At 48.5% G+C, this 21,575-nt stretch overlaps 8 protein-coding genes across 8 annotated transcripts; 4 read left to right on the top strand and 4 right to left on the bottom strand.

Annotated features, from left to right (window-relative positions):
• Positions 1-92: 92 nt before the first annotated feature.
• Positions 93-1,763, top strand: N7478_004851 (uncharacterized protein; the record flags this gene model as incomplete). Its single annotated transcript, XM_056921065.1, has 1 exon — positions 93-1,763. The coding sequence occupies one exon, from the start codon at positions 93-95 to the stop codon at positions 1,761-1,763; it is 1,671 nt and encodes a 556-aa protein (XP_056779102.1).
• Positions 1,764-1,970: 207 nt separating this feature from the next.
• Positions 1,971-3,147, bottom strand: N7478_004850 (WD-repeat containing protein SWD2; the record flags this gene model as incomplete). The annotated part of the gene is made up of 2 exons (XM_056921064.1): positions 1,971-2,975; positions 3,043-3,147. The coding sequence occupies 2 exons, from the start codon at positions 3,145-3,147 to the stop codon at positions 1,971-1,973; spliced, it is 1,110 nt and encodes a 369-aa protein (XP_056779101.1).
• Positions 3,148-3,842: 695 nt separating this feature from the next.
• On the top strand, positions 3,843-5,054 carry N7478_004849 (putative mitochondrial oxaloacetate transporter (Oac); the record flags this gene model as incomplete). Its single annotated transcript, XM_056921063.1, has 5 exons — positions 3,843-3,859; positions 3,929-4,133; positions 4,232-4,703; positions 4,761-4,906; positions 4,962-5,054. 5 exons carry the CDS (start codon positions 3,843-3,845, stop codon positions 5,052-5,054), a joined length of 933 nt encoding a protein of 310 aa, XP_056779100.1.
• A 2,092-nt stretch (positions 5,055-7,146) lies between these two features.
• Positions 7,147-8,585, top strand: N7478_004848 (ribonucleotide-diphosphate reductase subunit RNR2; the record flags this gene model as incomplete). Its single annotated transcript, XM_056921062.1, has 4 exons — positions 7,147-7,176; positions 7,257-7,490; positions 7,592-7,925; positions 7,981-8,585. 4 exons carry the CDS (start codon positions 7,147-7,149, stop codon positions 8,583-8,585), a joined length of 1,203 nt encoding a protein of 400 aa, XP_056779099.1.
• Positions 8,586-9,213: 628 nt separating this feature from the next.
• Positions 9,214-9,826, bottom strand: N7478_004847 (SRP9/SRP21 family protein; the record flags this gene model as incomplete). Its single annotated transcript, XM_056921061.1, has 2 exons — positions 9,214-9,636; positions 9,755-9,826. 2 exons carry the CDS (start codon positions 9,824-9,826, stop codon positions 9,214-9,216), a joined length of 495 nt encoding a protein of 164 aa, XP_056779098.1.
• Positions 9,827-10,681: 855 nt separating this feature from the next.
• Positions 10,682-14,090, bottom strand: N7478_004846 (WD40 repeat domain-containing protein; the record flags this gene model as incomplete). Its single annotated transcript, XM_056921060.1, has 5 exons — positions 10,682-12,451; positions 12,526-13,054; positions 13,317-13,477; positions 13,615-13,781; positions 13,994-14,090. The coding sequence occupies 5 exons, from the start codon at positions 14,088-14,090 to the stop codon at positions 10,682-10,684; spliced, it is 2,724 nt and encodes a 907-aa protein (XP_056779097.1).
• Positions 14,091-14,480: 390 nt separating this feature from the next.
• Positions 14,481-15,205, bottom strand: N7478_004845 (2-oxo-4-hydroxy-4-carboxy-5-ureidoimidazoline decarboxylase; the record flags this gene model as incomplete). The annotated part of the gene is made up of 4 exons (XM_056921059.1): positions 14,481-14,534; positions 14,625-14,724; positions 14,810-15,044; positions 15,094-15,205. The coding sequence occupies 4 exons, from the start codon at positions 15,203-15,205 to the stop codon at positions 14,481-14,483; spliced, it is 501 nt and encodes a 166-aa protein (XP_056779096.1).
• Positions 15,206-16,520: 1,315 nt separating this feature from the next.
• N7478_004844 (uncharacterized protein) lies at positions 16,521-20,357 on the top strand (the record flags this gene model as incomplete). The annotated part of the gene is made up of 4 exons (XM_056921058.1): positions 16,521-16,594; positions 16,785-16,972; positions 17,038-20,250; positions 20,323-20,357. 4 exons carry the CDS (start codon positions 16,521-16,523, stop codon positions 20,355-20,357), a joined length of 3,510 nt encoding a protein of 1,169 aa, XP_056779095.1.
• Positions 20,358-21,575: the final 1,218 nt, after the last annotated feature.

Genomic DNA, 21,575 nt, shown 5'->3' with positions numbered 1-21,575 from the left:
CGATTTTTCATACACGCCCAAACCTCTGTAAAAACACCCTTATCGGCCTCTCAACCCACCTACCCCTCCCCCGCAATCGCAATACAAGAAAAATGACACACTACTCAAATACATCGCAAGGCAAAGCCTCTACCAAAGAGTCCGCACAGCTCAATCAACAATGCGTCAATCTCCTAAACGAAGTAGACGCCTTCCAGGCCCTTCTCGAAAAAACACTTCGGAACCCACAAGTCGTCGAAGTCCGCCAGTTTCGCTCGAACGTCAACTCCGAGCTGAAAATGCTTGTGAAGCTAGAGGAAAGAATTAAGGCCCAAATTCAGAAATCTAAAGACAATACTGCAGAGAAGGTTACTGTAGTTGCACCCGGAAACAAACAAGCAGGAACAGAAGCGGAGGACATCGATTCGGAATCTGAATTGGAGCAGGAGATCGATCTTGACTCTGAGCTTGAAATGCGAATGGTCCATGCATTGCGGTCGTCTAATATGCCGTTTTACCAGTCTGTTTGGGATACTGCGAGGGATTCTTGTGAAGGCTTACTTTCTATGGGGAAACGTTTCTACTGGGATGTAGAATCGATGGAGTCTCAGAAGGGGGGTTCTGTTGGCAAAGGAGGTGGTGATAAGCCGGTCAATAAGGATAAACGCAAGAGTGCTTATGTGGATATTGTGGCTGATGATGGAGATGAGTGGGTTAAGGTGTCGACTATTTCGGAGAGCAGGTTACTTTTTGAAATGGCGAAGAAAGGATGGGAGGCAGAGAGTGATGATGAGTCCTCTGATGCAGGGAGTGACGGGCCTGCAAAAAGAACTGTATTGCGAAATTTTGATGGAAATGATCCTGGTGATGACGATGACGACGATGAGATGGAGCTAATCAAGCTCGCTCGGGATTTGAGGAAAGCGTCCAATGCTACGCGGGAGAGGTATAAACACCCTCGGGTACGAATTGTTTTACCAAAGATCGGGGAAGGGAATGTTCCTGAGATTGATGATATTCTGTCTGAGATACGGAGTTATGGAGTCCAAGTCGAATGCAAAGAGACTCTAGCAGCGAGACAAGGCAAGAAAGATCTGGCTCGACTGCTTCCTCAGCCATTCAAGAAGTTCACTCCCACTCTCAATGTCGATTGTACCTTGCTGCTTGCTATGGTGTCAGACCTGTCTCACATCAAAAATATACCGGTGTTGCCATCTTTCCATAGAGCCATCGTCCGGCAAATAGAGGTTGAGAAAGACATGCCCCTGCTTCCCAGCGAACTCTGGCCCGCTATGGGATCTCGCGATTTACTCTGCAGCAGCGAGGCAGCCACACGTATGCGAGAAATCGTGGACCTCATCGGAACTCCAGCAGAGAAGGCTCGCATGGAAATTTTGCTAGAGAACTTGCTGGGCAAGAATGTGGACCGCAAAGCGCTTGTTGAACAGTTCCAGGCGTTGTCTGACTATCACGTCCCTGAAGATTGGGCCCTTCCCGTCAGAATTGTGGATGCCCAGCCAGAGATCAAGACATGCCTTGCAAATAAAAATCTCCCCTCGGTTGCCGACGACGTTGCCGAAGGCTTATCTGATATCAACTACAGCGTGTTCATGTATGGGTGGGCCGCAGGCATTACAACCATTACTAGCAATCGAACGATCTATAGGCAGATCGAGACCACTATTGAAAAGAGTCGCGGGGAAGATGAAGATCTTGAAGGCCCTGATGTATGGGTCTGCGATACTGCCCGCAGTTTGGTTGGGAAAGAAAGGGGTCGGAACTAGACAGTAATACATTCAATGCATGCGAAGATAAAGCGGTTATGTTGGTAGCAAATTGGTGATAGAAACCATAGAGTCAGACGGTTTTTGAAATTTTGAAATTGGGTATCTGTGTTTTGCTTCGTAGAAATCAATTAAAAGGGAATAATGTCGACCAGTGGAGTTGATATGACTTGGGAGTACAGTAATCGAACGGCTTGGTATCAAGCACTACTTCTCTGATGCTTTCGAAGGCTCATCAGGAAGCCATAAAACGGTCTCTTTGTCGGCACTAACGAGCATATTGTAGCGGGGATTGTACTCGATAAGAGAAGTTCGGGTTCTGTTTGGAAGTGTTTCCATGGGATACAACTGGTCGTTGGACTGGATTTGCTGATGAAGATCCCACACAAGCACCCCTGACCGTTCTCCATTACCACCGATAACGTAACGGCCATCAGGTGTGAAGCTTGCATCGCCTTGCCCGCGAGGCTTTCCAGTTGTGGATAGCGGAGCAGCACGGCCAGGTGAGCCGCCTTTGCCAGCAAGAAAAGCCTTGAGAGATCCATCGAATGCATCCAAAACAAAATGACCGTGGAAGTCAGTTCCCACCATCAGGAATTTCCCATCGTTGGAGAATTCCAAACGTGTCCAAGCACGGCCCTTGGTATTTGGTGTATGGACTTCCTCAAATGGACCCAAGTCGAAGGTCGCGAATGGTGCTTTGTCATAATTTCGGAAATCATAGAGAAGAACAGATGATGTGGATTGGGAGCCGACGGCAAGCACCGATCCAGAGGGGTCAAATGCAACTAAGTAAGGGGTTGCAAGTTTTAGCTTCCCCTGTGCATTACGGGATGCCAGGTCCCAGACCGTGACTGTATCGTCCTTGCCAGCAGAAACGAAATGGTCCGCCGAAGGTGCCAAAGCCAAGCTGGTTACTGTATCCGTATGGTCGGTAAAGTACCGAATGTAGCCTTCATTATGAAGATCCAGCAACCGCAAGCTGTTATCAACTTTTGTACTTGCGTGGAGAACCTGGCGTTGGTGGTGCGTGAATCGAGCAAGGTGGACACCATACTTCTTACTTGGAACTGATTTCTTCGGCTTGCCCTCTTTAACATCATAGATCTGGATGACGTCATCGTCGCCAGCAGTAACTAAGAAATCGCCTGTATCATCGAAATCGAGGGAAGTCACGTAGTTGGGGGTATCTGGTTTAGAGCCCTTGAATGACTGGTGTATATAAGATAAGAGGTCAACCATTGCCAATTGATCTACAGTTGAGAAAAACTTAACTTACTTTTATCGGGCGGTAGGTAGAGATAACATCCGAAAGAAATTGGGTCTGTGCCTCTTGTGTGGCCGGCTGAAGCGCCTGTGGTGTCTGCGGCTTGTCCTCGGTCATGGTGAAAAAAATGTTTGAAGGCGTGGAGGTGTGATGGTGGTAGACGGTGTAATTGAGACAATCAGAAGACTAATGAAGAAGGCTGCGCATTCTCAGTAAGAAAGGACAGAGATGACTGAAGCTTTTCGGTTATGGTTTGGCTATCTAGTTGCTTGTTGAGAAGAGAGCTCCCCACGCGCCTGCTTGCTTCACTGGACGTGCTTGCCGCTTTGCTTTTTCTGCCGTCATTTTATACCCCAAGTTTAGCAAGTCTACGCTGATGAAAAGTCACATGATATCAAGTCCTAGTCCGTTGATCCACCGCTTACCACTTTAAGACAGCTGCGTTGGATCTTCGGAAATACTATTGCTCCGCTTTACCGCCTCCTGAAATCGGAGTCCCATCATCCAATTGACCAATCAGGATGTGGGTATCTTGGCTTGCGTCGGAATTCCATTAGTAGCCGCTGGTAAGCTTTTGGTGTCAGGCTACATCTTCCCCAGATCCTTGCCTCGTGCGACACCTTGAAGCCTGTGGATTGGTAGCATTATATCGGACGATTAAATACGTACTACTTGCAACAGTCGCTACTCGCATACTCTACCAAGGTCTCCGGTGATCCCATTGCGGAGCTCTTCTCGCCACTCCGATTGCGGTCCACTCGCTGACTACCGACTCAAATCTTGGGTCGCAATACATTTTCATTTCAGACACTATGTCTACAACTACAGGGTATAGTGCCATTGTAAAGATTTAATTCCGTTGAAGTTACATGCGCTGATGAGGTCTTTGCTTAAATAGCGCGTTTTTGGCCGGAGGTATCGCGGCGTGCGGTGCCGTCACCGTTACCCATAGTTTCGAGACTGTGAAGATCCGACTCCAATTACAAGGCGAATTGCAGACAAAGAGCGAGGTTGCTAAGAAATACAATGGTGTTCTGCACGGTGTCAAAGTCATTCTTCAAAATGAGGGCCCTCGAGGTTTATTCCGAGGAATTGGTTCTGCTGTATGTGACCCGTCGGGAGCTGGACATCCATACCTCTTTTTTATATTCAACAGAGCAGAGGCAAAGAGTCGATGGACTGACCTCTGTGATTCATTTAGTACATCTACCAAGTCCTGCTGAACGGCTGCCGTTTAGGCTTTTATGAACCTATCCGCTCGAACCTTACAACCAGTGTCTACAGTGACCCCAAAGTCCAATCCCTCGGCGTTAATGTCTTTGCCGGTGCGGCCTCCGGTGTCATTGGCGCTGCTGCAGGTTCTCCCTTCTTTCTTGTGAAGACCCGTCTTCAATCCTTTTCACCTTTCCTCCCTGTCGGCACTCAGCACAACTACAAGAACTCCTTTGATGGCCTGAGCAAGATTTACAAGAGCGAGGGTATCAAGGGAATCTATCGCGGTGTTGACGCCGCTATGATCCGTACTGCATTCGGTAGCGCTGTCCAGCTTCCTACATACTTCTTTGCCAAGCGACGCTTGTCCCACCACCTGGGCATGCAGGAGGGACCTGCGCTACACCTTGCAAGTAGCGCGGCATCTGGATTTGTTGTTTGCTGTTTCATGCACCCACCCGGTGAGTTCCTGCACTTCGTTGAGTTGTGACACCTCATAGCTAACTCTATCCCTCCAGATACCATCATGGCCCGTATGTACAACCAAACTGGTAATCTCTACGCAGGTCCCCTCGATTGTCTCGTCAAGACAGTTCGCAAAGAGGGCCTCTTGGCCATCTACAAGGGCTTCTTCGCCCACTTGGCCCGTATCCTTCCCCATACAGTAAGTGCTAGATCTAAACCATATGTCGTAATGAATCAGCTAACAGTCTATCTAGATCCTTACCCTCAGCTTGGCGGAGCAGACCAACAAGTTGATGCGCCGAGTAGAAGACCGAGTCCTCCCTGACTCGCTGCGTGACAAGCTATAGATTTTTTATTTTGGTTGTATAGAAAGAATATTCCCCATTTGTCTCTGACGGCATGTTCTGTTTCTTCTATTTGGTTGAGATATGCTGGTTTGCGTTGAAAAGCGGTATGGGATTCTGTGTCTTATTGGGCTGCAGATAGATAGAGCCTTCAAGTTTTTTGTGAAAAGTGATGATACATACTGTACAAACAGGAAAAATCTAGTTACTTCATGATCATTTTGCACAAAGCAGCTAGAAGAATATTGCGCAATTTGTTCACCATCCAGAGCACTATATTAGCTCACGCCCTGCTTTATTTTCTTTGTTTCAATCCTCCTCTCCTTCTGTCCTCAACTCTCTGAATAAACAACGACATTGAAGACGCCTTGATGCAGCCGTCAATCCACTCATGTCTAAGATTCAATGGCGCTTCTGGCAGAATATCAAGCTTCCATATCAAACCTCCGAGAAAGAGCTTTCAATAAGAGCTTCAAAGAGCCACAATGATAGATAGCCCAAAAGCAGATGACCTCAAGTTTACTAGGCGACTTGAAACAAGGTAATGTGCTGTCATATTTCGAAAACTGGTCACAGCCCCGGAGGCCATATGTACATGCTTTGTCACTTTGTAGGGATCTAAAAAGCGACCAATTCCGAAGAAGATAAACAACAATGAGAAGTAAACAGTATGTTTTACTAGTGCTACATCGTCGCCACAGCCAAGGGGTAGTGCCCAAAAATCCTGCCCTCAGCCTTTTATATGGAGATAACCGGTCGGAGATTGAAGGGCCCCTCAAACACCAGCAATGTGCCATGAAAGCATTTTTAGTGGGTCTTGCATGTACAACATGTCAGTGTTGCCTAGTGTTGCCTAAGTTGCCTAAGCACCGAACCTGCTGAGTGGAGTAAAGGGATGGTAACACCGGATACGTGCAGCTCCGACATGCTCAGCCCTGAAACTGACAAACCTTGTTTCGCCCCCAGACGACGCGAGATCCAACACGCGAGATACAGTAGTCGATCGGCACATTGTCAGACGCGCTGAGGCCCCACTCGCAGCAGCTTCTCTACTATGGGGTTAAGCTCCTTCATTCCTTCTAGGGTTTAAGAGACCATCTCTGACTGCTTTGTACTAATATATATGCATAATGGTTCCAAAGTTCTATCAATTGGATATGTAGATCACGGGTAAGTTAATTGAGTATCTCAAATTCTGTGAGGAGCAGTTGAAAAAGGCTCATGTTTTTCTCTTTTCTTTTTTGCTTGGATCCATACTGAAGGTGGCTGGGTCTTGTTGTGGAGAGCTTCCATAGTGCTCTGGGGATTTTCAGGTGTTGATGGAGCTGGACGCGACGAAAGCCCCATCGATGCGAGTTCCAGCCAATTCAGATTCAGCTTGGCTGTTCCTGCGCACCAGTAAGATCCGTATATCCGAGCTATTGTGCTCGTCGCGTCCAGGCGCGTTGATCACCTATGGGCTTATCTGATCGTGATCAACGCATTTATTGGGTAGTGGGTACAGGAATAGTGGAGTATAATTACGTTAAGCTGAAAACCTGGCCTACGACGCGAAAAAAACCGGGCCTCGCGTTATTCTGGGCGCTCGGGCTTTTTTTCATTTTGAAAGACACAAAATGAAAAATGAAATCAATGTATAAGTATATATTGGAAGCACAATTGGTGTTGAAAGAGTGGTAGAGCTCATAGAGTATAAATGTCCCTAGCATAAACCAATATAACCAAGAATGGAATCCAGTTTCAATGCACAAAGTCCTGAGTTATGGTCCAGGGGGGCTACCATTGGCACGGCCATGGATCGACTCCCCTAGCGTCGGAAGACAGTGGAAACGCAGTGGCATGAACATTTCTGTTGTGTTTTTCCCTTTTGGCGAACGCGCCTTGCTTGGATGATTAAGCGACACGAAGTCACGTGCGACGTGACTTTGCCCCGACGCGCTAAAAGATTCACGTCCGCCAAACTACTTAATTGATTCTTTCCCCCTCCCACCTTCCACTCTTTCCTTCCTCCAGACTCAGGACTTTGCATCTTTTCTCAAGTGCCAATCTTTGCAATCATTTTTCCGCGTGAACATTTGTATAAAAGACATTCACAATGGCCGCCCAGGTTACTCCATCAAAGCAGGTACGTGATGTCACGACTTTTCCCTCTCGTGTCAAACGCGTCGTGAGCTCCATGAATGCTAATCTTTCGTCTGGTCTTAGACTGCTTCCTCCCTCGAGAACCTCAAAATGAACGACTCCCCTATTAAGAAGCTTGACTTCGAGTCCGTCGGCAAGGAGAACGTTCCCGCCTCCTTGAAGTCTCTCGATGTCGCCGCCGAGAAGGCTGTCGAAGCCCCCAAGGTTGCCGCCGGTATCAAGGCCGCTGAGGCCAACGAACCTCTCCTGCAGGAGAACCCCCACCGTTTCGTTATGTTCCCCATTAAGTACCACGAGGTTAGTCGTGTCCATTACGCGCCCCACGCGTAACGAGTGTGGGGCAAATGTCCCCTAGTATGCCATGTGGTTGTGAACAATTGACTGACATGTCTCAATAGATCTGGCACATGTACAAGAAGGCCGAGGCCTCCTTCTGGACTGCTGAGGAGATCGATCTCTCCAAGGATCTTCACGACTGGCACAACCGTCTCAACGACGACGAGCGTTACTTCATTTCCCATGTCCTTGCGTTCTTCGCTGCTTCCGACGGTATTGTCAACGAGAACTTGGTCGAGCGTTTCAGCGGAGAGGTTCAGGTCCCTGAGGCTCGCTGCTTCTACGGTTTCCAGATTATGATGGAGAACATCCACTCCGAGACCTACTCCCTTCTCATTGATACCTACATCAAGGAGCCTAAGCAGCGCGCCTACCTCTTCGATGCCATTGAGACCAGTACGTTCATCATAAATCCCCTGTCCCCGTGATATTGGCTAACTTTGTCTTCTAGTTCCTTGCATCGCCAAGAAGGCTGAGTGGGCTATCCGCTGGATCAACGACCGAGAGTCTACTTTCGCTCAACGTCTCGTTGCTTTCGCTGCCGTCGAGGGTATCTTCTTCTCTGGCTCTTTCGCCTCCATCTTCTGGCTTAAGAAGCGTGGTCTGATGCCCGGTCTTACCTTCTCCAACGAGCTTATCTCTCGTGATGAGGGTCTGCACACTGACTTCGCTTGTCTGCTGTTCTCCCACCTGAACAACCGCCCCAGCCCCAAGATGGTTGAGGACATCATTGTCGAGGCCGTTGGCATTGAGCAGGAGTTTTTGACTGATGCTCTTCCTTGCGCTCTCCTCGGCATGAACTCCAAGCTGATGGCTCAGTACATTGAGTTCGTTGCTGACCGTCTTCTGCTCGCTCTTGGCAACAAGAAGTACTACAACGCCACCAACCCCTTCGACTTCATGGAGTCAATCTCCCTCGCTGGCAAGACCAACTTCTTCGAGAAGCGTGTCGGTGACTACCAAAAGGCTGGTGTCATGGCTAGCACCAAGAAGGACACCGAGAACAAGGGTGAGGCTCCTGCCAATGATGGCCTCAACTTCGACGAGGACTTCTAGACTCCTCGTTGTGTTGCCTTCATAATCCCTCTCCCCTTCTTGTTCTATACCCTGCGCTGTGTATTATTATCACTTCGCCTTTTCACATGATATCACGTTTTGTTTTGGTTTCTGCTATTATTGATTGATGGGATCTGTTCTCAATGGTTACGCATGGGCATGGCGTTCAATTCCCCTTACTTCTCCCCCACCCAAGTCTCTTCTAGACTTATAAAGTTGTTCGATATTGTACGGATGGCGGATCTCTGTATTTAGATGTTTAAATCACTTGTTCACATTATACATTCTCCAGTGTTTTTGAAACGTAGTCTCACAAGCAACCAAACCTATCTTTATATAATTCTGGGCACGACGTCCTGCCAGTGTATATTCGAAGCCTATATCAGCGGACGGTCAATCCATCCATACTCCATCATCTCCACATGCTTATTCCCACGAAGAATGGATTCCAATCACTAATATTGTTCCAAGATTGAATAGAGCAAAGGCCACATATGAATCTGACAAACGATAAAGTATAGTAGCATGTACTTCGCATACACCATCGATCAGTATATAACGAACCACATAAGTCATTATTTTTCTATATCAAGCACCACTGGTACACATAACCAAATATTCACAGAATCTATCGCTTCCCCTTCCCACCCTTCTTCTTCCCTTTCCCAGCCGTCTTCCCACCCGCAGCCGGTGTCGCAGCAGCACCCTGCGCCACCGCACCAGCAGTATCTTCTGCGTCTCCCATCTCAACATCGCCCGCATTCCCAGGCCCCGAAAGCCCCAAACTAGCTACATCCGCACCACCCGCCAACTTGCCCAATCCAGTCATCAACCGGCCAACTTCCTGCAGCTTGTTCGTTTGGTACTTCAGACAGATACCAGTGGAGGGGTGGTAGGTTTTCAAGACGAGAGATGCAACTGGTGCAGTGGGTTCGGATCCGGGTTCTGTGCTGTTGGCATTACCCTTTGCTTCTTTCTTTGCTTGCGACTTTTTGCGCTTGAGTTGTTGTGCGGGGCGTTCGGTGGGGAAGCTGTATTTTGTTGTGATGCGCTGGGGTTTGTTAGATTTGACTTTATATTGTGCGATGTGTGAAGATGGATTGGGCGGTGGGGTCGGTTGAGTTGAGGTTGATATTGATGTCAAGGTTCAAGGGTGGATGATATCTTACTGTGTCAGGGTATGCTTCTAGAAGGAGAGCAGATTGCTCAAGGAATGCCTGGGAGGTTGGGAGGTAAGGCATTTTGGTTTTGGTAGGCGAGAAGCTCGCTTTGGTGAGGCGTTCGTTCGGTGTGAATGGCAATGTGCGAAGATAATGCGGGGGTTGTGGCGAGGTAAGGGATTCTTTATAGATCGGGGTTGTTGGTTATATCGATCTAGCGGCTTTTTATTTCGTTGGCCGCTGGAGAAGGGCGAATTGGAGTGTTGGATGTGGTTGTGGTTGTGGTTGTGAGAGGAAGTCCGGGGTTTCGATGGCAGTTATCAGTCGCCGGACTTTTTCGATGTCTTGGCATCGCCCGCCACGTTCCATGCAGTATATCTGGTCGGGATAACGATTTTCTTTGGAAATTACTAACTATGGTTAATTTACTAGGTAGATTGCTTATTTATCTAGTTGATCTTTGAGTTTTAAATCATGATTTATTTCCTGCGACTGAATTATCGCACTTTCTGGGCTACTTGTGTATAAAAATCGCTAGATATAGCAAAAGTCTTACTACAGTCAACCTAGTACCAAGCAGTTAGAAACTTGAACGCAGTCCATTCCCGGGGACTGTTAATTTTTCGATCCAACTTGCATAGAATACAAGTTCATTGTATTTGATAGAGAATATGTCGAGAGAATTGGAAATCTTCATTTGTTTCAAGGTATGTATGTGTAAGCACTATGCAAAAGTGATCAATTCAAAATGTCATAGAGATCATTATTCATTCCATATCAACCATAAAATACATGCCAAGTGGTAATTTTAAGTAATCCACACGAGACCAATAACCACAAAATGTTAAAATACAAGTAAAAGAGTACAAAATGTCCAAGGGATTCTTGAGTTCCTAAAAATCCCAAAAAAGTCGGGAATATTCCCTTCAAAAATTATCAAGAAACAGACCGATTGCACTGGACACAGATCAATCTCTGCTTCCCACCTCGGTCTTTGACACCACGAAAGTTCGTTCCACGACAATGATCACATTTCAGAATATCATCATCAAGCTCACCAGCCTCAGAGCCAAAGTCACTACTAAGCACACTACCAGCTGTGCTAAGTTTGCGCTCGGCTCCAGAGATCCGGCTCGGGCTAAGAAGATCCTGGTTTGCTTTGCGGGACTTTGCAGCCAATGCATCATGGGTGATTTTATTCCAATACGCATAGCTGTGATCACCCTGTAACCAGAGCGGATTATCTTTACCCTTGCCGCTCGCCACGAGATCAGCAGAAGAAACGGGCAGTTTTCTTGGATCTGCATGGTTTCCGTTTCCATTGCCATTTTGGCGCTTGGTATTTTCTTCGGTTGAATGACTGGTGCTGCCATTTTCGATATTGACGCCGTTTGGACGGATAGAAGGAGGTGGAGATGTAGTTACGACGGAAAGAGACTCATTTGGTCCGAGACTTGAGGGGCGTGATGAGGAGAGTCGAAATGGGGCAGGTCGTTGGGGGGAGGGAGAGCGGGTGCGGAGACCAGAGCGAGGTCCATCGGTGCTTGAGCGGCCGTGGCGGTTGACAGAGTTGCGCCAGGAGATAATACGCTCGGAGGGGGTCTTATGGGTTGAGTCTTTGCCGGTGGACGAGGCAATGCTGTGCCGCGCGGAGTTTGAGCGGCGCAGGATACGTCGGGAGAATGTCGCGTTTTCGTTCCAGTTTTCGAAGCGCCGTTTGTGGTAGGCGCAGTCTTGTCGGAGGACCTTGATCTTACCCGAGTAGTCTGCGATGATGATTATGCTCCCGTCCATGTGCTTGGATCGAGATAGGTATGAGGGAGATTCTTGCGCCATCTGATTGACGATGGAAACGCGTGGGGCTGATGCAGATCGTTTGTGATTGCCCTCGCCCGGTGCTGATTGCTTGGGGGTTTGTGCAGACTCTTCGGGGCTCACGAGGGCCACTGGGGGCGGGTTGCAGATATCGTAGATGGGGTCTTCAGATAGACTCAGCAATTGCTTTGTTTTGGAAGGAGCTGTTATGGCGACAGTGACGATGGCGGAATGGGTTTCGAACACCTCCACGGCCCTTTTATCAGAGTCTCGCTCAACAGCACCAATAGGCCAGACGTAGGCTTTGCGGTCTTCACTTCCACAAATCACATGCTTGCCATCATCTGTGAAGGAGGCACGAATCTGGCTGCAAGTGTTTTCATTCCCTCGAAATTTGGCTTCGATGGTTCGTTCGCGGAAATCATACACCCGAACTCGTGAATCGTTGCTCGTAACCAGTATTTTGATATCTCCACTAGGATCGTCCTCAGGGGTGATAATGGTCTCGATACCAGTAATCTTTGCGCCTTTCGTGTTGCGCCCTCGAGTAGATCGAACGTGGATTTGGCCAGATACCTTAAGACCCTCGGTATCATAGATATTGAGCAAGCCATTCAAACATCCAGCCAAGCAATACTTGCCATTCGGGGTAAACGCCACAGCCGTGATCATATCTGGTGCTGCCGTTAAAAAAGCGACACTCTTGTCTGGAATGCTCCACAGTCGTAACTTGGTATCCAAAGAGCCAGCCAAAAAGAAGCGATCATCTTTCGGGTGAAACTGGACTGAGGTGACGAAATCACCATGTTGAAAACAGCAAAGACATTCCAATCGACTAGTATGCCATAGTCTGACTGTCTTATCCATTGACGATGAAAGTAGGAAATTGTTCTATTTGTGCTTGTTAGCTGCATATTTTCTCACACTGGAAGTGGTTAAAAGGGAAGCGTTCTCATATAGCATACCTTGCTCCAACTAAGATCCAATATGCTACCCTTATGTCCCTCATAAACACGCACAGGCTTAGGCGAGAACACAGGCGCCTGAAACTTTTCACCACCTTCTCCCGTAGCTGCTTCCCGTTCATCTGGTGTGGCAATGACGGCCCATACCCGGATTACTTGGTCCTGTCCAGCCACTGCTAAATATTTGCCGTCATGAGAGAAACACATGGCCCAAATTGCCTTGCCTAGGCCTTCATCCTTCGTAGATCTAGTAGACAATCGTCTACTTGCAGCTGAGGGTTTCTCCTCCTCATTGGAACCTTGCAGCTCTTGGGCTAGGAATACATGTTCAAATTTTTTGTCCTTCTTGAAATGAGCCCTAACCTTCATGTACCGTGAAGGTGCTGCATGTCGAGGGATAAACCCTATTTGATTTGCAGTATCGAGGGACATGCGGCTAGTCTCTGCTTCTGAAGTGTCGTCCTCTGTCTCAGACCAAGTATCTTTTTTCTTGTTACCAATGATGCGACTTAGGAAAGAGACACCTTTTCTGTTGAGAAGGGACGCGAGCGTGTTGTTAGTCACATGCAATTTCATTCAATTGTGGTAGATTCATGGTTATGGTTCAGGATGCAAGTCCATCGGCGTTTGCAGATTCCAAACTCCCGATGGGTTGCCATATGGAGAGGATGAAGATCAGAAGTAGGGGAAAGTTTCCTTTTTAACCCTTTTCTCTCTCTTAGGGAATCTTGCGGAGGTAACACAGAGCACAAGGCTGCTGCAGGACCTTATTTAGGATCATGAAAACTTACTTCTTTTCCTTAGGCAATTTTGAGTTTGATGCTGCATCTCCCCGGGCGGCACTATGATCTGACAGGTTATACTCCGAGCCCCGGGCTTCAGCCTCGTACGATGCCCGGCCTAATAGTTTTAAGGGAATTGACTTTTGCGTATTCGTGCGTTGAATGATATGCTAAAAGGAAGATATAAAGCATTAGAGAGGGTCCTTGCATGCGCGCATTCCTATTCCCCAGCTTTGCGCTTCGGAGCACGCGACATGATGTAAGATGGGCTGGGAAGTAAGCGCAAAAGGGCAGATTGGCTGCTTACTTGTGATAACGGATCGATAGCACTTGTTTCTGTCCGGGTTTCATGCAACGTGTTCGAAGTCGAGTTCCTAACCAGCGGACCTCCAATAGCCGCTGGTTGGCGAGTATTTCGTTGCGCATCGTGATGGCTGTTACTAGAACCGGACGCAAACTCTGAGTTGACCGAGCCTGAAAGCATGAATATATTTGGGTCAGCCAATTTCACTTTTCATAGACCCTGGACCTCGTCATATCTATCCAATCTTCTCTTCCTTCTTTTTTCTCCCTCTTAAGATGTATACGAGCCCCGCTCCCGTGCAGGACTACAAACACCAATCGGGGTACATTGGAAATCAAACTGGGCGAGACTCCAATTTTCCAAACTCGTAAACTGCACATACCGGGAAATGTCGAGGCTCTGAGCGGCGATTTAGCATCCCCTGCTATCGCTGGGGTCGACGCTCGGGGCAATGACTGGTCCGCGCTGCCCTCCACCATCGTGTGGTGCGCGTCGAGCGCATGAAGTGGTATATATATAGGGTGACCAAAGGAATTGGGAGGAGGAGAGGTTACGATCTATTCACGAAAGAGAAAAGAAATGAAAACGAAAAGAAAAAAAGAATAGGGTTCAAGCCGGGAAAAACGAGCGATAGGCTAAGCGGCAACGACCGGAGGAGATGGATGACATCAAATTGGGCCCAGAGAGAAACAGGTGGAGCCCCCATAGGTTGATGGACCCTTTTCGCCTCTCCCGAGCTTATCACTAACAAGCCTCAATTGACAGTCGATTCATCTAGACTTTTTACCATATAAAGGTGGCACCGAACTGTTTCATTGATCGTATCATCTCATATAACACCTATATCAATACTTTGGATTATCTATTTTCTAAATGCGCGCCTGTAACTTTCGGGCTCGGTCCTTTGCAATATCACACATAGCCTATCACGAGTAAGATTAATTTTTTTCTTCTTCTCTCTTCCATAGCCAAGTACGCTAAAAGGCGAGGTAGGATTATAGCGGCAAACCTACCTGAATAGTCTCCTCAATTTCCTTGTCTTCGTTTCCCCGGTCAATACGCTGGCGCATTTCGACCATAATCACATCTCTGGCGCGGCCGTTGACAAAGGAGCTTATCGTTATAAGAGATCAGATCAGCGATTCTGCGAAACAACCAGGATCAAATGTGGGGGAGGGGTTAAGGAATCAAATCTTACACAAATCGGAGGCCGGGAAATCGTGACTCGTATTCAGCATTCAATTCCAGAAGCTTCTCGGCTTGTTCCTCTGCGCCAGTATTTAATTGTTCCTGCTCTTTTTTACTTAACTCGCTCAAATGCTCGGGGTTGGCGGGCGCGCGACCGAGACGAGGGTGGGAACCCAGGATGCCAAATAGCACATTCTTGTCGGTGGGGGAGTTGACAGCAGAGAGGGCCGACATGCGACCACCTACTGCATCGATGAGAGAACCGTAAGATGAAAATGTTTGATTGGCTAGTACGGGAATCATCAATTGGTGCAGTTCGGGGGGATGGTTCGAAGAGAGTGTCCAGTACACGGAGTTGGGCTTCTTGGGGAAGCGAAGGAATTGTAGATAGCGCAGGGAGATCCATGGTGATGATGATTCGTTGATTTGTATTGACCTGTAAATGTATTGGATGTTGAACATAAGTTTTCTCTCTCTTTTCCTTTTCTTATCGAGGAAGCTGGTCGGTATAAGTAATGGAGACGTTGGTCATCGGGGCTCGCCGAGGAAGTTGTACGGGCGGGGATATGCGCGCCATCTCTTCACTATGGGAGAGTGTGACCCATGGACTTGTTCTGGGGGTGAGCCACCATTTAAAGTATGAAGATCAGTTGGAGCTGGAATTCTATTTCTGTAATATTTGGATGCTTTTGATATGCACGGCGGTTAGAATGTTTTAAATAGTGGCTGTCTTAATCTTATCACATGCACACTCAGTGCTTCAGGGCTGTACTTCTACTGCATGAAATAACTCGGGAGTAATGCACCGAAGTATACGAACTGCATATAATTACTACTAGTATATACTATTTCCCACACAAATACGAGACTCTAATCTAGGCACTACAATATCTATTAACATTCTGATCTTTCCCAGTTTAGAGCCTGGACTTCGGGAGGAACCCAAATCTACCGTGGAATTCTGCATATCATGGCAAAAGCACGCATACTAGTAGCCCTGGAGTACACAATTGAACCCCCTAGATCGTGATTTGACCACACTGCGGGGCATAACCTGCTTCATATCAGCTTAAATGAGATCATGGCATTCTTCCCCAGTGATATGGAGTGGTACAGGGAATGTCCCTGCGACCTCGTACATTACTTTTCTATTGAAAGAGCTAATAAAGCTACATAGTAAGCTAACACTTCCCCCTTTTACAATCCACGGATTCCTTCGCTTACCCATTAACCGAATCCGAATCGCGCTCTCTAAACTATAAAGAGCATTGACTCCGAACGGAACGGGCGTTTCAGATTTGGTCACCTTAAATTGGGATAGCCGCGAGTGGAGTCGCCGAACGAATGGAAACGGCTGCCCCCTGAAGGCAAAGAAGCTCGAGGTTCGTGGCTTTCTCCGTCTGCTAGAGCCTATCAGACTCAACAGAATCCCCTTGGGTCCTGGCAATTCCTTGTCCTCGCCCACTTTCTGTCAAGTCTCCATCTGCCTTGATTGGGTATATCTCGATCGTGAGATCTCAACTGGCCCCATTCGAGACTCGCTCGGCCCAGATCTCTTGGCTAGTTCCTTCTCTCTCTCTCTCTCTCTCGCTCTCAGTCCCCTCCTTTTCCTTCCTGCTGATAGGGAGTCCACGTTCGCTACCCAATTCACACCTGAAGTTTCTCCCCCCTTTTCTGACTTCGATCGGTGCTCTCTCACCTGTCTCCATGTCGTTCGCGCCATGTCTCTCAATGGGCTAGATACTCCCGCCGTCGTCGAAGCCTACCAAAGCGCTCTTGCTGATGCGGGTGGATGGTAAGTTGAGATCATCGTTGCGGAATGCTTCGCAATCCTTCCATCGAATCCCCAGGCTCCCTTCCCCCAAACCCTGGTTCTAGCCATACTTCTATTGTCTCACCCCTTTCTCGCCCTCTTTTTTTTTTTGAGGTTGCACATCTCACCATGCCACGAAAGACTCCAAGAATCTGACCGCTTCTCCTTCTAGGATCCTTCTACACTACATCGCCAGAGATGAGGTGGCTTTGTTCGGTCGAGGCACCGGCGGGGTGCCCGAGGTGCGCAACACCATCGACACCTATGAGGAAATATCCCCGCTCTATGGATTTCTGCACTACCGGCGCAGAAAAGTCATACTCCGGTATATGCCCGAAGGGTTGTCAAGACTTATACTAGGTATGCAAATCTCGCCACCTCCCATGGTCTGAGACGGGAAACTAACGAAGCTTTTTTTACTCTAGCGCGAAGCAATGTGCAATTCCAATCGGTCCTCGACAAGTTCACCCCGAACGATACTGTGCTCCCCTTAACCCAGGCTTCCGATCTCAACGAGAGCGCGCTCTCTTCCGCATGTCTGCTCCACACGGCCTCCGGTTCAATTACTTCGTCTACGAGCTCCCTACGTCGCCGAAGGCTAATGGAAATAACGGAGGATGCGGAGGAGAGCGGTGCAAAGGAGGAGGCCAAGGAAAAGGCGCAGCAGGCGCCGCCTTCACAACCGCAATTACCACCTAAAAGTGAAATGAGACGAGGGTCAGGCAGCCAGAAGTCAGAGGCAACCGTCGTACCCCCCATCGCTTCTCCAATTCCAACTTCCCCGGAGATCGAAACCACCTCTCCAGATCTCCGTCCCCCTCCATCGCGAGCGAGCTCCAGACCCCCGCCTTCACGAGGAGCCCCCAGCGAAACCCACTCAGAGACCACTTCTCCCACTCCTCGTTCCCCGGATTCCAGTTCTAGTCGTTCCCGATACCGAAATATTTTGGACGAGTTTCCGCGCCCATCAGACGAAGTACGGATGTCTACGCAATCGGCACGCCCCTCACTGCGAGAATTGGAACGGGCCTCCACATATTCAAGCAGCGGCAAGGTGAAATATGGACCACGCCCATCTTTGGATCAGGCTGGACGGCCGCGTACATCTGGAAGTTCTAAGAATGCAGAGCAACGGCCCGTTGCTTCACTTCCATCAAACATGCGCTCATCCTCAGTGCGAAAAGCACCCGCCGCTGCTGAACCCCCTCGCCCCCGCTCTCAGGGCAGCTCTTTCGCGGCCAGACCAAGCAGCCGCGCACCACCGATCCCTTCACTTCTCATACCTCCTCCCAGCATTCCAATTTCGAGACCTCAACTGTCGCCGGGCGCCAAATCTTTGGGTGCATTATCAACATCGTCCGGATTGACACCTGAAAAGGAACGATTGATGAAGGCACTCCAGCAACGACGGAAAGCAATGGCCAAACGAGCAGAAAATACGAAGAAGAGAAAGTCAACCATTACTGAGGGGGAAGAACCTAAAGGACAAGCCGATGTGAAGCAAGACCCCGAGGAAAACAAGGAGAATGAGAATGTCAATTCGGTGTCTGTTGAGACGAAGATACCCGAACCGGAGCAGCTGGAAAAAGAGGAAAAGCCGGTAGAAGTTACTTTGCCAACGCTTGAACCTCTCCCAACACCCGAGCCACTCCCAGCAGCTGAACCACCTGCTCCGGATTATGCGCCCCCTGAAGTTCCAGTTGAGACAAAGGAGGAAATCTTGAATGAGATATCCTTTGAGCCATCCAAACCAGAATCCTCGACCGACAACGCTGTGTCAGATTCCGATGGCGGACCATCCTCACATACTTCAAGACCCAGCGCCGATACCACATTCTCTACTGACCATGGTGATAACATGGAGACTATAAAATTGGAGACGCTGCAGACATTTCATGGAGATGAAACACGTGCGGAGCTGGAGGATCCCACCATTGCCGATGAAAATGAAACTAAGGACAACCTAGTCCCACCTAGCGCGGATGTCGAAATGCCCCTTGAGACTGTCCCCACTGATATTCCAGAAGTTCCAGAACAACCATCTGAACTTGATCTTTATCGTTCTCCTTCTCCCAAGTCACAGACCCCTGCACCAGTTACTGAAGAGTTGGAGGTTCCCATTGTGGAACCAACCCCCGAAGAAGCCCCTGAGCTCGTTTCCATCCACGTTGCGCCGTCGATTGAATCCCCACCTGTTTCCGAGTCCGAGCCCACGGTCGCACCTGTGTCCGTATCAATTCACCCTGTCCCGCTAGATGAATATACACCCCAGGAACCTAAGGTTGGAAAATCGGACTCTCTTCTTCCCTTAGACCAGCGACGGAAGATCCACCTTGAACCTATCCACGTGCCAACTCCCGAATACTCGGATGACGACTGTCTTCTTTCAGACGATTCTTTCATGGAGGAATTGAGATCTGCCACTGTGCAGGAGGCCCGACCGGTCACTGTCAACTCGCCAAACGGTGGCCATCACTGGAGAAGCCCATCCCGGGCTGTATCGAGTCCCAATGGCCTTCCGTCGCCTTCTGTCTCACAAACTCTAGCCATGGGCGGTCGATCTGCGTCGAGCTCTTATGTTGACAATACGCCCCCGACCCCAGTCCTCATGGCAAAGAAGATCAATGTCTCGTCTGGCATCTCAAGCCGCATCAAGGCTTTGGAAAAGTTTTCAAGTCGGGAGGGTACACCCACAGTCCCCACCCACCCCGCGTCCGGACCGTCTACCTCTTCTTCCTTTGAGAACCTTCGCAAGCGTGCATCTGTCTCTTACCCTGGCGATGTCGGTCTCCCCGATTTTTCTCGTGCGCCAAGCTTGAATCTCCACGACTCGCGCCCCACTCCCAACATGGCCCGCCGGACCAACTCAATCTCTGTAACTGCGCACATCATACGCGAACCTAGTACTTCGTCTAGCTCTCCTACTGCGGAGCCTTCCGAATCCGATGTTCTTAATCTTCAAGCTAGTCCGCTGACCGTGGAGCATGGCTCATCCGTGGAACCTGCGCCTCGACCCGCAACGACTGAGCCCATCGCCAGCCTAGATTACCGAAGTATGTCTATTTCATCTGCTGGTTCCAGCCGACAGGCTCCCGTCTCTCGTCCCGCAAGCCGGCTCTCTATTTCCTCGCGCTCGAAGACCGACGAAAATTTGCACTCCTCTCCAACCTCCGAAGACAAGAAAGGATCTCGTGCCTCACGCCTGATGCGCCGCATGTCGTCGATCACCTCTACATCTCGTCGTAGCATTATTGGAGCTCTGAGCTCGCCTGTCAAAGAGGAAGATACTAGCTTCGTTGCTGCTGGGGAGTTTGCAATTTCACCATCATCTTCGCACCAGAGTCTGTCAAAGCCCGTCGAAATCGGTGAGGTCAACGTCCAGTTCCCGGATACGCTTCTCTGGAAGCGTCGCTGCATGCGCATTGACGAGAATGGGTACCTGGTGCTTGCACCTGGAACCAACGACGCGACTGCTCGTAACATGATCAAGCGCTATCATCTCACCGAGTTCCGAACTCCCTGTCTCCCGGATGAGGACATGCAAGAGCTTCCTAATAGTATTCTGCTGGACTTCTTGGATGGTAGCACCCTTCAGTGTGCTTGTGAATCTCGACAGGGACAATCCTCTGTCTTGCAGAGTAAGTTTTTCCCCCCTTCACAATCTGCCAATCTATCATTTTTTGGATTCATAAATACTAACCTTATTCTAGCCCTTGTCGAAGCTCACACTGCCAATCAATCATAAACACTCTATAAACCGGAGGACTGGATTCCTCCCACAACACTCCCACAACACTCCCTGCATCAATCTCATTTTCTATCTTCTTCAATTCTCTTCAATAACACCATCTGACTTACAGCTTGCACTACATTCAATCACAGCATCCTGTCATACTTTGCATACATTGCCCCTTTTCCTCATTTGTTTGACCAACTGGACCTTGCGTCTTCATATCCATTCTATTAACTGTCTTATTCTCTCCCCATCCTCTTTTTACACTACTCTGCTCTCAACGTCTCTTTTTTCTTATCTCTTTTCGATGTCTGCTCGTGATATATGTGGCATGTTTCGTGGTATACCCCTCAAAGTCAAAAAGCTTTCTTCTCTCTCCCACTTTCTTCCATGTACAGCAGGCCTTGTGCTCTATCTAGCATCGGCTTCCTGCGAGGCCTGGAGTTTTTCCCTAGTTCTATCATTCTTATATTCACTGGATAAATTTCTTTGCTTGCATGTCATTTGCTTTTGGTGGCACTTGTCTTCTTAGAACCGTTGGTCGTTTTCTCAAGTTATTTGATCGTAACCGGTATATTGAGCTGTCTGATCTGCTAATGCCAATTGAGCACCTGGCTCAACTTGTGCAGGTTAATAGATGTTAGTCGTAATTGTCTGCTGTTCATATGAATATTTGTTTATGCCAGATCTTACATGTCCAAAGACGGTTCCAAGTACTAGTAATATAGTATAGTATAGTATATAGTTTTACATCTAGGGAGAGTGGGCGTAAACCGCTCTCCAGGCCTCCTTTGGGCCATAAAGATGTGCTAGGCTAAAGAGTTACATACAAACTTGTGTCAGTTTTTGCTAGCAAAATCTCGCTTTAAAGTTTGGTAAGCCTTCCTCACCGTTTCCAGGTTTTGGTCCCTCCGTATGGGAACCTGCCCTGGCTTCCTTGGGCTGTGGCTCATCTAGTCTTATTGGTGATGCAACCCAAGGTTCGCAAAGCCGCCTTACAAACATGTTCGTTGGCATGTACTGACCCTTTGGTATATAGTACTGTGTACCTATTCCATAATCGAATTGTTTCAAGTTGTACGTGTCGGAAAAGATTATCCAATGGCAGACACCCCCTAGTAAACGGACATAAATCAAAGGGAAATAAATTGTTTCGGCCATCACGAATGGCGGTCGCTTCGGATCTTTGGAATAACGCCTAACCCCAGGGCGATTGCCAATGCAACTGGG

This window comes from Penicillium angulare (assembly GCF_028827245.1).
Source record: "Penicillium angulare strain IBT 27051 chromosome Unknown utg000004l_segment0_segment0, whole genome shotgun sequence".
Taxonomy (NCBI): Eukaryota; Fungi; Ascomycota; class Eurotiomycetes; order Eurotiales; family Aspergillaceae; genus Penicillium; species Penicillium angulare.
This window is presented reverse-complemented; position numbering and strand designations above follow the sequence as displayed.